At 36.9% G+C, this 14147-nt stretch overlaps 1 protein-coding gene across 1 annotated transcript in view; it reads left to right on the top strand.

The window, feature by feature from the left end:
- Window positions 1-14147, top strand: part of MRC1 (mannose receptor C-type 1) — an 87926-nt gene that overhangs the window by 39276 nt on the left and 34503 nt on the right. Inside the window, exons 10-12 of the mRNA XM_003786779.3 lie at window positions 6391-6506; window positions 9177-9325; window positions 11954-12153. Of these exons, the coding sequence (XP_003786827.1) occupies window positions 6391-6506; window positions 9177-9325; window positions 11954-12153 (465 nt within the window). The remainder of the gene's footprint in view (window positions 1-6390; window positions 6507-9176; window positions 9326-11953; window positions 12154-14147) is intronic.

Raw genomic sequence — 14147 nt, 5'->3', positions numbered from 1 at the left:
GCCGGTTGAGCTATAGGCGCCGAGCCTCCCTTCACTTTTCTTTGGGAATTCTCTATAGTTAATACCTCCTTTTGGAATTTCGTGGGAATCAGAAGACAGGGAACAGGGTGTTAAGATCACACATCCACTAGCATGTGGTGGAACTTACCAGATGAAGGCAGGTTATAAGAGTCTGTGTTTACAGGTTACAAGGAATGTTTATTATTTTAGAAAGTTAAAGTAATAAAACATCTCTTGTGTATGTACACGATTAGGCAAAGAATGTGTAAGTGTTCTGGTGATGAATCAAAGTACACAGGTGTAGGGGCAGGAGACCAGGATTCTAGCCTTACTGCTCTTGACCATAAGAAAGCTGTATGGCTTCTCTGGGCTAAAGTTTCCAGAATGTAAAAATTAGAAGAGGAATTTGGACAATTGCTAAGCTCCTTCATCTCTGTAGGAGATGATCCTATGGATTGTCAGGAATATTTCTAGAAGATAACTTCAAGTAGTCAATAGCAAACTATCCTTAGTCTTTTTCCCCCATTTCATAATATTTCTGAATTGCTTCAGTCCGGTGGGGATTCTCTTTAGTAGATCACAGCAATCGGAGGCAGGAAACCCAGACTCCAACTGGGACCCACAGTACTCGGTTAAACTGAATAGTCACAGGAGCCTTTTCCTGTTGAGCTTTAGTCTCATCTGCATCACAGCAGCCCCTCCCTGCAGGCCTCCCCCCCCTTTTTTTGTCTTTTGAGATGAAGTTTCACTCTGTCTCCCTGGGTCTGGTATCATCATACTTCATAGCAACCTCAAATTCTTGGTCTTGAGTGATCCTCTGGCCTCAGCCTCCCAAGCAGCTGGGACTACAGGTGTCTGGCGTGATAGTTTTTCTGTTTTTAGAAGAGATGGGGGTCTCCTTCTTGCTCAGGCTGGTTTTGAATTCCTGAACTCCAGGGCTCTACCCACTTTAGCTTCCCAGAGTGCTAGGATTACAAGCATGTAATCCTTTGCTCATGCACCCACCCTTCCCACCCTCCCCATGAGTCTTACACTTCTCTGAGAATAAAGAAAATGGTCTTTGCAAAATAAGTTTTTAAAAGCATAAAGAAACTGAAAACACAGGGGTTATGGTTATCATTGTCCTGTTTGATTGGAGACTGGCTCATCTTCCTCTTTTGTTCTTTCTCACTTCTCTTGAGTAAAAATGAAGTAGAAACTATTTTCTTTCTAAGAGTTTGATGTTGTGGTCTCACCATCCTGTAACAAACTCTAGAAGGTGGAACGTTCTTCTATGGGACTATATAAATAAACCATAAAGAAAAATGGAGCAGCTAGCAGAAAATCACAGCATGTTACAGAGATGAAGGAGCTTAGCTGATTGTCCAAATTCCTCTTCTAATTTTTGCATTCTGGAAACTTTAGCCTGGAGAAGCCATATAGCTTTCTTATAGCCAAGAGCAGTAAGGCTAGAATCCTGGTCTCCTGCCTCTAAACCAGTGTACTTTGATTCATTACCAAAAAACTTATGTTTTCTTTGCCTAATGGTATACCAACACAAAAGATTGTATATTATTGTAACTTTCTAAAGTAATGCAGTCCTTAAGTTTTTATTACTTTGGCATAATCAATCTAAGGTTTTTTTTAGAGAGAGTTTATCACTTTATCGGCCTCAGTAGAGTGCTGTAGCATCACAGCTCACAGCAATCTCCAACTCTTTGGCCTAGGCAATTCTCTTGCCTCAGCCTCCCAAGTAGCTGGAACCACAGGTGCCTGCCACAACGCCCAGCTATTTTTTGTTTCAGTTCGGCCGAGGCCGGGTTTGAACCCACCACCCTCAGCATATGGGGCCTGCACCCTACTCACTGAACCACAGGCACTGCCCTCAATCTAAGTTTTTTAATCTTTTTCTATTTACCACATATTGTAGTCTTGATAATAATCCCATTTTATCATTAGGATGGTTAGAATAACAACAGGAGAATAATAGCAACTCTTTATGAAGATGGTTATTATTATCTTTTAATAAATTAGAAAGATATATAGTACTGATTAGAAATAAAAGGAAACTGAAGCATAGATAGATTGAATAATGTGGCCAATTTAAAAACACCTGCTCTAGGTAGAGACTTTTTCAAAGGAGTAGGAAGATTAGAAAAAAAAATCCACTTACCAGCAGTGGAAGGTAACAAGGTACTTGGTGGTGGTGGTGGTGCTGGGGTATCTTTCTGATGAGTCAAAACCAATTGTCTGTTGTGAGACAGATCTGGGCTTCAGTTTTCAATTCAGTGTTATGGGATACCTGTCAGATGCACATGTAAATCCTCATTATAAACAAGTTCTGTCATCCAGGCTGTGGGAACCTCAGAGATGAGTGTCCAACCGAAAATTACAAAGTACACCACCAGGATCTTCAGTTGGAGAATTTAATAGATACAACATTAAAATAAGTGTGTTTTTAAATGGTTACAGAAAGAAAAGATGGACTTGAAACCATGGATCAGCCACCAGGGTTTATGCAGGGTTTTAATTAGGATGCAATCTAAAATATTTTTCATTTCTGCTAAAATTTTTTTGACCCATGAAGTATTTCAGAATGTGTGTACATGCATGTGTGTGTTAGCAGCAGTGGGAATTTGGGTGGTAATGATTTTTGGTAGTAGAGTTTTGTTTTCTAATTTCTAAGTATTTAGGAAGATATTATTGATTTTACTTTCTCTGTATTATGATCATGTAACTTTATTTTTCATTTTTGTTGAGATTTTCTTTATGGCCTAGTTCATAGTAAATGTCTATAAATATTCCATGTTGCTTCAGTGGAATGTTCTTTGATTATTGGGTACAGGGTCTGTCTATACCGAATAGATAAAATTTGGCAATTACATTATGCAGATATTCTACATTCTTAAGAATTTTGTCAGCTTTACACAATATATGCCTTGTAATTCTGTCAACTTTTGCTTTATATAATTTGAGGCTGTGTTGTTATATCATTCTGATGAATCATTGCTTTAATTATTCTATCATTACTTTCTTCATTCCCTAATGATGCCTTTCTTACCATCACATTTATTTTATCTAATATTAATATAGCCATGTCATTTGGTTTTAGAAATGTCCCTTGTAAACATGTGTCTGCCTTTTTATTTTTAGTCTAATTTAAGAATCTCTGGCTTTTAACTAACAAATGAGTTTAAATTTGTTTTGCAACTGATGATACCTTTGGAATGATTTCTCCCATCTTTATCCCATTTTCCCTCTCCTATGGGTTTGGGAATTGTATCTTCTACTACTTTTTTAAAGTAGTTCTCGCTCTCTCTTTCCATATATATATATATATGTACATATATATATTCCTTTCTATATATCTTTGCAGATATAGATATCTATATATAAATATATAATATAAATATATATCTAAATATCTATATTTCTCTCTCTATACATCTGTAGAGATATATATCTATATCTCTATCTATAGATATAGATAGAGATATAGATTGAATATAGATATATGTAGAGAGATATACAGAATTGAATATAGATATAAATATATAGGTATCTCCATTTCTCTATATAAATATATATCTATATTTTTCTTTCTAAATATATATATATGTACATATTAGAAATAAAAGAGAACTGAAGCATAGATAGATTAAGTAATTTATTCTATATTTGAGACACAGTCTTGATCTGATTCCTGGGCTTAAATAAAGTGCATGATTATAGCTCACTATAACCTCAAACCCCTGGGCTCAAATAATCCTCCTGCCTCAGTCTCCTCAGTAGCTGGGATGATAGGTGCATACCACCACACCTGGATAATTTTTTTCTTTTTTATACAGATTTGTTCAAGCTGGCCTTAAATAACTGGCCTTAAGAAGTCTTCCTACCTTGGCCTCCCAAAATGCTAGGATTATAGATGTGTCAGAATCCCCAATTCAACTTATATTTTTATTGTGTATTCCAGACTTGATAAAATTTAAGTTAATATCTCTATTTGCTTCCTGAACAAAAGGAACATTATTGTTCTACTTAGATATATTTTAAACTTAAATTTTGAAATAATTAGACACACAAGTAGAGTTCTCCTGTTACCTTCCATCTAGCTTCCTTCAATGAAAATATCTTACCTAAAGATATGACATTATCACAACCAAGGAATTGACATTGACCCGATCCCCAAAGCCCCCTACCTTACCTTAGTTATCATTGCTATGAGACTTGGATTTACTAAGGCATGTATCAGTTTCTTTGGTCAATGGAGTTTTAGCTCATTCATTTCTCCCAAATTAAAATTACTTATTTCCAATGTAAATTTTTAATGAGTTCTTTTACTGGGGATCTGGAAATAAAAAACTCTCTGTTTTAGTCTGAAAATATCTTAAATTAATCCTCACACTGAACAATAGTTTAGCTAAGTCAGTTTAGAATTCTAGATTGACAACTATTTTTGGATGCCAATTCATGTATTATTTTATTTTCTTCCTGACCTTATTTTTGCCTCTGGAATTCCTATTATCAGACCAATTCTGTTTTTAAGTGTGTAGCCTGTGATATCTTATCTCCAGTTCCGGGATGTTCCCATCATCTTTGCCATTCTGCAGGTTTACTATTTGTGTCTAGATTTGGAATTATTTTATCTGTTCCCTTTGGCATTTAGTGTGACTCTTCTTTGTGAGGATTCATGGCTGTCTTTCAATTCTTGAAAACTACCAGCTGTTAATTTTGCTCACTGCTTCTGAAACGAAGGTCAGCATCTAACCTTCTCATTCTACTGTCTATATTTTGTATCAACATGTTTCCCTGCTACATTCACCCAATTAACTAATTGTCTCTGAAACCTTGTTTACTATATTGATTGAACCACTGTGTTTTTTTATGACTATATTTTTCAAAAAAAATCTCTTTTTGGATTTGTATCTTCCTCTTCTTCATGCCTAGTATTTTTTTTTTTTTTTTGAGACGGAGCCTCAAGCTAGCCCCCTGGGTAGAGTGCTGTGGCATCACAGCTCACAGCAACCTCTAATTCCTGGGCTCAAGCGAGTCTCCTGCCTCTGCCTCCCAAGTAGCTGGGACTACAGGCGCCCGCCACAACGCCCGGCCATTTTTTGGTTGCAGCCATCATTGTTGTTTGGCGGCCCGGGCTGGGGATTCGAACCCGCCACCTTAGGTGTATGTGGCTGGCGCCTTAGCCGCTTGAGCCACAGGCGCCGAGCCATGCCTAGTATTTTTGATCTCTTGCTTTTGGTTGTATTTTTTCTTTTGTCACTAAATCATCTCTAACATGTTTATTTTTATAATTTTTTTTCAGAGTGTTCTATTATGTTAAGTTGTTGATGCTCCCTTAGCATGGAACATTTTCTCACATGGTTTGTAATTTTTGATTGTGGGTTAGTTCCCATCTCCATTCCCACACCTTCCCCCAGATGTCATGGTCTGATCTGGGTTGTGGAAATATTTCTGTTGTGTGGTTTCCTATTCTACTTCTTTGCATGCTTTAGAGAGTCCTCTTTTGTAGATCAAGTATTACTTGAATATTTCAGCTGTGGACTGTCGTACAATATGACTAGTATAAAGTTGGAAGTGTCACCTGTCTATGACACTGACTTGGCATTTATTTTCAAACTGAAGAGTTTGGTATTTGAACACCTACCACCCTAGGCAGAAGAGAAGACCCTGTCATTTCCTGGTTCTGTGGGTAGATTATTCTGGTTCTCACCTCAGGTGTGTCAAAGGCCCAATGTCACATTCTGTATGGACATTAATCCCACAGCCCACTGTATCTTAATCTAGATCTGATATACCCTGGGCAAGGGCAATCTCAGCATGTGCATTTTTCCATTCAGCTTTTAGTATATGACTTATTTTTGTACCTGGAAGACTTCCCCCTTCTTCGTTTTGAATTCTGGTATGGATTTTTAGTTTATCATTATGTTTTTTCTTAGAATTTCTGTGTATTTGAAGATGGGAGAGGAGCCATACCAAATTACATTGCCCAGATGATTCAGTTTTATACTCATCATCTACCGTTAGGTTCAAAAGGCAACTGGGTTTGCTATTCCCCAATTATTTCTTATGGTTGCTTATTCTACAACTGACATCTTAGCCAATCTGTTCGGTTCCTCTGTGAACATGTCACAGGCAGTTTTCATTGGAAAATGCATCAGATGACTGCCTCCCCATTAGGTATCATGATTTGTTGTCTGAGGAATGAGGCATGACTGTTTTCTTTATTCATTTATACAGATAATTTTCCATTGCATTTCAAATTTTCAGATTGGTGCTCTTTAGACATTTTTATTATTTATCCATTTATTTCATGACAGAAGAATTATTAAAATAATGTTTCCTGATAAATATGTACAATAACCTACTTGTGTCTTCACTGCTTGGCGACATTAATAGGGCTGGAAAAGATATGGGTATTACTGCTACTTGATTGGACACACGATGTCAACATTTACGGAAGCAAATGAAACCTGTAAAAATGAGAAGGCTTACTTAACAACTATTGAAGACAGGTATGTAACTTTTTTTTGTTCATTCATTCATCCGTAGCAGAGTTTCCCTGTGTTGTCTCAGGCTAGAATATAGGGGTGTCATCATAGCTAACTGCAACCTCAAACTCCTGAGCTCACATGATCCTACTGCTTCAGCCTCCTGAGTAGCTAGAACTACAGATGCCTGAAACCATGCCCAGCTAATTTTTCTTTTTTAATAGAGATAGGGTCTTGCTCTTGCTCAGACTGGTCTCAATCTCCTGAGCTCAAGGCATCTTCCTGCCTTGGCCTCCGAGAGTGTTAGGATTACAGGTGTGAGCCACGATGGCTGGCCTTAATTTTATTTTTATATATGTCAAATAGTGAAAAATATTCAGAGAAGTCCAGGTATCCACTTGCTTTAAATTTCTGAGTAAATTATGTGTGATGTTGCGATATGGTTTATAAAGGTAGAAGCATAAAAAATAATATCCTTATTTAGATTCTCCACTGCAAACATTATAAACTATTATGCGACTTCTAGTATGTATAAAGCAGTATTCAGAAGAGTTTATTAATAACAATCTAGTAAATGTAATCTATAAATCTAACTTCTTCCTGCTCTGCTGTATGTCAAAAAATTTAAAGCAGGAAAAGTGAACGTTGTCAGCTCAAAATCCCACTTTGTATCTTTATCACTTTCCCCCACCTAAAAAAAGGGGCAGAGAGATTTACAGAATGATTCCTTCTTTTTATTCCTTTCTTTGCCTCATAGGTCAAGAAAAGTCACATGGACATAGAGAATTCTATGTAACTTTTGACCTCTAGGGTCCCATATTTTAAGATTTATTTATTTATGCTTCACTTACTCTTCGCAAAGCCCTGGGTTAGGCACAGAAGAAATTTTTTTTTTAATTTCAATATAGAGTGAAATTGTAGATATGGAGACTCAGAAGCGGGGAGGGTGAGCGGGAGGTAAGGCATCCAAAATTACCTATAAGGTAAAATGTACATTGATGGGTAGACTAAAGACCCTGACTTTGCCACTATGCAATTTGTTACATGCTATCCAGGTAACAAAAAACCCCTGGTACCCCCTAAACCTATCAAAATAAAAAAAAAATTAAATTAAATAAAAATACCCATTATAGATTTTAAAAATAATACTTTAAAATATCCATTTCATTTGCAGTGAAGAGGTAAAAAATTATTGTTTTAATACAATAAGTTATATTTATTAGCCTTTCAAGGCGGGCCCAATAAAAATGTAGGGGATACTATTGATATTAAAAATACCTTGGTAAAATGACAGTCATCATAATACTAGCAGCATAGCTTTTTTTCTTTTTTTAATTTTTTTTTTAAATTAAATCATCACTGTGTACATTAATGCAGTCATGGGGTACAATGTTCTGGTTTTATATACAATTTGAAATATTTTTATCATACTGGTTAACACAGCCTTCATGGCATCATTCTTAGTTATTATGAAAGAAGTGTATTTCACCCCACCTTCTGCTTTCATGTACAATTAAATGTGGTGTATCATAGCATCCTGACATAATGCTGACATCTGAATATCAGAACGTAGATTCTTTTCATCTTCTAACAAGAGAGGTGAACTAATCTTTGAGTACTAGAAGGTCATGTGTGGTCTGCATTATAATTTATCTTTTGGTCTATTGAAATATACTATTACAAGATTTCACTGCATCTTATATTTTTCTGTATGTGTTTTCTATGATGTTTATATTTAGCCGCTCCCTAAGTCTGCTGTTAAATGTGATTTCAGACACTTAAGAAAACTAAATTGAGTTTGGAACATTGAATTGTTTTTCTGTTCTTATTTTGGGAATGAAATTATTCAGATTCTGGTCAAATGAATGTTGTGTTATTGTTAGTTCTTCCTAGTCTCTCTGGAGCCATTGACAGCTCTCTTTGTGCCTGAAAACTTTGGGCGCCGTTTTTCTTTTTCTCACAAGAGATTTTTGCCTGTGCAGCTGCCTACCTACATTTGGTTTTAATTTTTTTAGTTAAGACAAACTTTTGTCTGCCTTGCCAACTGACTTGTATTGCTACTAGATTATGCCAAATACATAGATAAGAATTCAAAGGGAGAGAAAGTGTTGGAATTCATGATTCTGCTTCCTGTTCTTTCTAGAGATTAAATCTCTGCTTCTCTATATTTCTTGATAACTTTTTCTTTTATTTCAGAGCTGAAATAGAAGAGTAAAATTGAGGGAAAGTCCTTGTCAATTATTTTATTTGCATTTATCTTCGATAATGTTACTATCCGTTAACTTGCCAAATCAAGAACTGAACAGAACATTTGGCCTTTTTGAAGAGTGGACTGATTTTTTTTAAACAACGTATTTTTAAATGCTGTGGTTCTCTCCTTTGTGTTTACAAAATTCTCTTATTTTGAGGATAGACAAAGAGGCAAGCAAGGACTAGAGAGAAATAAATGGCTTGAGTGTATTTGAATGATTTTATTCACTGAGCTGTATGGTATTTCTCCTTCATAAGCTCACATTTCCCTACTGAAAATTTCTGTAATTTAAATGGCATATAAATACAATACAATGTGTTTGAATTACTAATTAAATTATAGTCTGGACATAGGACTGAGATACTTTTCATACTGATAATTTTTTTAAAAATGTACATAAATATTTCTAAAACTTAGTCAAATATTAACTTTTCGTTTTAAAGATACGAACAAGCATTCCTGACTAGTTTGGTTGGATTAAGGCCTGAGAAATATTTTTGGACAGGACTTTCAGATATACAAAACAAAGGGACCTTTCAGTGGACCATTGAAGAAGATGTTCAGTTTACCCACTGGAATTCAGATATGCCAGGTATGTGCAGTGTTTTATTATAATTTAGGATTTCATTCATCCTAGGAATTCATTTGGCAAAGTCTGCTATTCCTCTATGTACCCTTCCAAAAATAGACAATGTAAATTGATCTTACTTTTGGTAACATTTGATTTTTTTCTTCTTTCTTTTCCTTGTTTTAAATTTTCCTTCCTTCCTTCCCTTCCTTCCTTCTTTTCTTCCTTCTTTCTTTTCCTTTCCTTTCCCTTCCCTTCCTGTCCCTTTTTCCTTTTATTTATTCTTTTCTTTAAAAATTTCCTTAATGAGTTTAGTGTTCTAAGGAAAAAAGGAAATAAAATAGTGCTAGGTTATCTGCCATAAGACTACTTAAAAACTACATATGAAATTCTAAATGGTCACAAACTTCCAAATGGTTAACTTATTTCTGAAAACTTAAAACTATGTTAAATAGCTATAAAACCTTTCAATGCAGCTATGAACTAAAATATTAGCGTCCTTGGGTAGTAGAACAAAGGATAGTGCTCTTATTTTAATATCTTTCATGCACCATCAGGTTGAGTTCTTTATTTGCCTTGAGTTTTATTTTATCCTTATAAACCCCCTGCAAGATAAGTTTAATATCTTCATTTAAAAGAGGTGGAAACTGGGACTCAGAAAATTTATGTGGCTTGAAAGCTTCTGAGCATGGATTTAGACTAATCTGTGTAATTCCCAAATCTGTGCTGTTTGCACTGGCGGCAATCTGCCTCCCCATAAATTTGTCTTTTCTAGGAAGACATTGCAAATTGTTGCTGAAATAGACTTTGAAAGATTCTTTGCCTTCTTTACACACTGGTATCACGAGCATGTGCTGTTCACTGAGACAACACACACAGAAATGTTGATATTCTTTATAGTGAATATCATGTTGTACCTGGGTAAAAAGCTAAAAAAGGAATAATAGCTCCTAAAAGCTAAGAAAGGAATTGATTACTTGGCTTAATACATCCTAATCTTCGAGAGTTACTTTCATTTGCATTCTCAGCTTTCAATGAGGAAACTAAATCAATTATCTTGATAGTATGATTATAATTTATTAAATTATTGAACTTTCTGAAAGTTTCAGTTCATTTTGAAAAAAGTTGGGTAGTATAATAAGAGCTGATTGTATACTATTAAAAAATAGTAGTAGGAGCAGTCTGCTTCTCTAGGTCAGACTTTTTGAGCCTTTTTTATGTCATGGCACACTTGAACCTAGAGTTAAACTTGCATGGCATAATTAAATTATGTTGATCAAAAAAAGTAAAACAAAGAGAATATACTTATGGTGCTTTGAACTTCTTTGGAAAATAATTTAATTAATGATCTTTAAAAAATTTCACGGTACACCTAAGATCCTCTCACACCACACCTGTGTGCCATGGCACGCCAGTTGAAAATCACCATGAAACTACTTCACTTTGCCCAGGTTGCTCATTCAGCAGTGGGATTCTGAGTGGTTAACCCGGGAATAACCCTGTGGAATAAAAATGGGTCAGATTGGAGCTACAACTCAGTTGCAGCCATTGTTAAGATTCACCCTTGATGGAAGGGTGGTGGTTCACTCTTAAAGAAGGCTGACCTCTTTGAATGAGTGGAGGTGTGAGTGAGGGGCCCTGGCCTGCTGACCCATTTTGGAGCCCCATGGAGCGCCATAGCCTCAGGGGTCATCTCTTAGAAATACCAGGTTTCAATTCAGTACTGCAAAGGCAAGCAGGCCATCATAGGAAACAGGCAAACTCTTATGGTGTCAGGAGATCAGAGATCAGAGAAAATATTCTGAAAAAGGTGTGCCTGTCCAGAACTTTGAGAAGGACATCTGACCACTTAATGTCTTTTCAAAAGACTAAGAATCAAAAAATTAGTTCATCTTAGCAGCAAGGAATCCTGATGTTTTCAACGTTCTTAGTTAGTTACTCTTTGGAAATAACTACCACTGTAAAACAGAATTATAAACTATTAAGCTTAGTCCATGCCTCATTTTATTTTATTTACTTCTTTGTTCATTAAGGCTGGCATTCCTCACACTACATAAGGTGGGTCTTGATATTTGCATTTTAAGATGAGGAAGCAAGTTCAGAGTTAACTTACTGAACATCTCTAGCTCATGTGTGGCTCCTTTTGAAGTCTGGGAAGACCTTTGATCCTGGAAGACCTATGTGGAAGGGGAGGACAAGGGTCTTAAAGAATTAAAAAAGAAGGAAAGAAAGGAAGAGAGGGAGGGAGGAAGGAAGGAAGGATGAAAGAAAGGGAGAAAGGGGAAGGAAGGAAGGGAGGAAGGAAGGGAAGAAAAGGTAGGAGAGAAATATTAAATCACAATTTTTACCATGTATGGTCAATTTGATCATATAAAAATATCATTATATGACTAAGTAGGGGGGCACTCTGCCAGATGTTAGAAATATAAAATGTTTTCAGCCCCCCTACATTTGAGATCACAATTAAGTTGTGGACATAGACCACACAAATAAAAGGCAAACAACAGTTCAAAATAGCACAACCAATTGACATCTGCTCCAAGGCGTGGCCCTCTGCATTTCTAGGCACATGAAGACTTTCCCACATACTGTGATGCTCACCTTGGAACTATCTTTACCTGTGAAGTGAATTTCACTTTGTTTCTCCTACAGGGCGAAAGGCTGGGTGTGTTGCCATGAGAACCGGGATGGCAGGGGGCTTATGGGATGTTTTGAAGTGTGATGAAAAGACTAAATTTGTGTGTAAACACTGGGCGGAAGGAGTGACCCGGCCACCGGAGCCCACAACGACTCCCGAACCCAAATGTCCAGAAAACTGGGGTACCTCGAGTAAAACTAGCTTGTGTTACAAGGCAAGTATTGATCACGGGGCTAATAAACAAAATGTGGAATAGGCTTCAGCCTCAAGCATCACCTAAGGACTTAAAAAATAAACAAACAATAAAACCAAAACATGCTGCCCAAGATCTACCTGTAGAGATTCTGATTTCCTTGACCCAGCCAGCTCTTGTTTTTAAACAGACGGTTGATTGGACATGAATCATCAGTTGCATTTAAACCACAAACACGATCAACCCCACAAACCCATCTCACAGATGTCTTTTCTCTCCAGCTTTGCCTCTATCATTCCCTCTCTGCTTCTCTTTTCTCCTCCAGATTTTCAAGGTCTGATCTGGACTCACAATTCTTGTCTTCGAGATAGAAATTTCTCTTCTCCCGCAGGCAATCTGATTACCTCTCATGCTCTTCTAGTCCATGTTTTTAGCTAACTTAGTTCATGAACTAATCTGCAGTAATGCCACATGGGTACTCTAGAGAGAATGCCCCTTTTTTTCCTCTGACTTATTGATAAAACATGGCTTCCCTATCCCATTCAATGACAATCTGATGTTCTGCTGTTATTATATACATTTCTAGGTTGGGCCATTCGTTTTTCTGTAAGACAGTTTAATGAGGCTGATGAATTGCATCAGAGTGAGGTTGTCTAGTCTTTTCTACCTCAAGAGTAGAGGCAGATGAGTCAGTTTCTGCTATTAATAGCCATAGAGACCCAGGAGCTGTTAAATCCACTGTGGCTAGTCAGGGCTAAAAACATAATTTACATAGAGGGGAATGCATCTGGCCAAGACAGAAGAGATTTGTAAGTTGATTATTTGAAGACTGACACAGAGGAAATCAAGTATTTTCTTACATTATCTCTGGGAACTTCTGAGTGAGGATACAAAGGCCAGATTCATCCTATTCACAGCTCCCTGCCTCAGGCTGTGGAGATTTGTTGATGGTTTTTAGAGAGAAGCAGCCTAACTCTCCAGAGCTGGGAAGTGAACCAGGAGTTCCGGTAGGGAGTACATCCACATGGTGGGTGTTGCGTAGATTAAAATGTGTGCCTGACCAGAAATCAGGCAGTTTTAGAGATGTTTAGATAGTATTAGTTTGGAAATACGTAGATCACATCTGTGCCTGTAATTATGAAGATGTGAGAATTATTGATAAAATCCAGCTGATAGTACATTTATTTAAGAACATAAAATCTCATGTCATGGTCTGGCAAATCAAGGTGCTCTCAGGTGTCTTGGAGGCTATTTACATGGATGTTTGCTTGAGACACCTTTTTCAAGAGAGCTCAAGTTAGGAATGATGTGAAGGTTGCCTTGGGTTGGATGATGCTAGCTAGGGCAGCTATAGTCCCTTGGAAGCAAGTTCCTTTTTTCACAGGTATATGAGGTGTGAGCCACAACTCAGGAAAAATAATGAATGAAAATTATAAAAGTCAGTAGCTATAATCAACTCCTTATTGTTTGCATGCTGGTAGGTGTGTCCTGGACTGTTGCTGTTGATTACATTTCACTATTCTACATGCAGTTCTCTGGATGTTATGACATAGCCCCTAACTTATATAACCTATTTAATTTAGCACCTAACATATCCCTACCAAATGAATGTCTGTTAATAGTTAAAATATATTGGGTGGTGCCCATAGCTCAATGGGTAGGGCCCTGGCCATGTACACCCAGGCTGGCAGGTTCAAACTCAGCCCAGGCCAGCTAACCAACAATAACAACTGCAAACAAAAAATAGCCCAGAATTCTGGCAGGTGCCTGTAGTCTCAGCTACTTGGGAGGGTGAGGCAAGAGAATTGCTTAAGCCCAAGAGTTTGAGGTTGCTGTGAGCTGTGATGCCATGGCCCTCTACCAACGGCAACATAGTGAGACTCTGCTAAAAAAAAAAAATAGTTAAAATACATAATCATAAAGAAAAATACTAGGCTCATTTCAATGTCACTTTTCATACTTAGCTGATTTAACCCTGTTCCTACCAAAAGCTCTATACCTAACTCATATGTTTA

The sequence above is a fragment of the Otolemur garnettii genome, unplaced genomic scaffold (assembly GCF_000181295.1).
Source record: "Otolemur garnettii isolate 467f Iridium unplaced genomic scaffold, OtoGar3 scaffold00019, whole genome shotgun sequence".
Lineage (NCBI taxonomy): Eukaryota > Metazoa > Chordata > Mammalia > Primates > Galagidae > Otolemur > Otolemur garnettii.
This window is presented reverse-complemented; position numbering and strand designations above follow the sequence as displayed.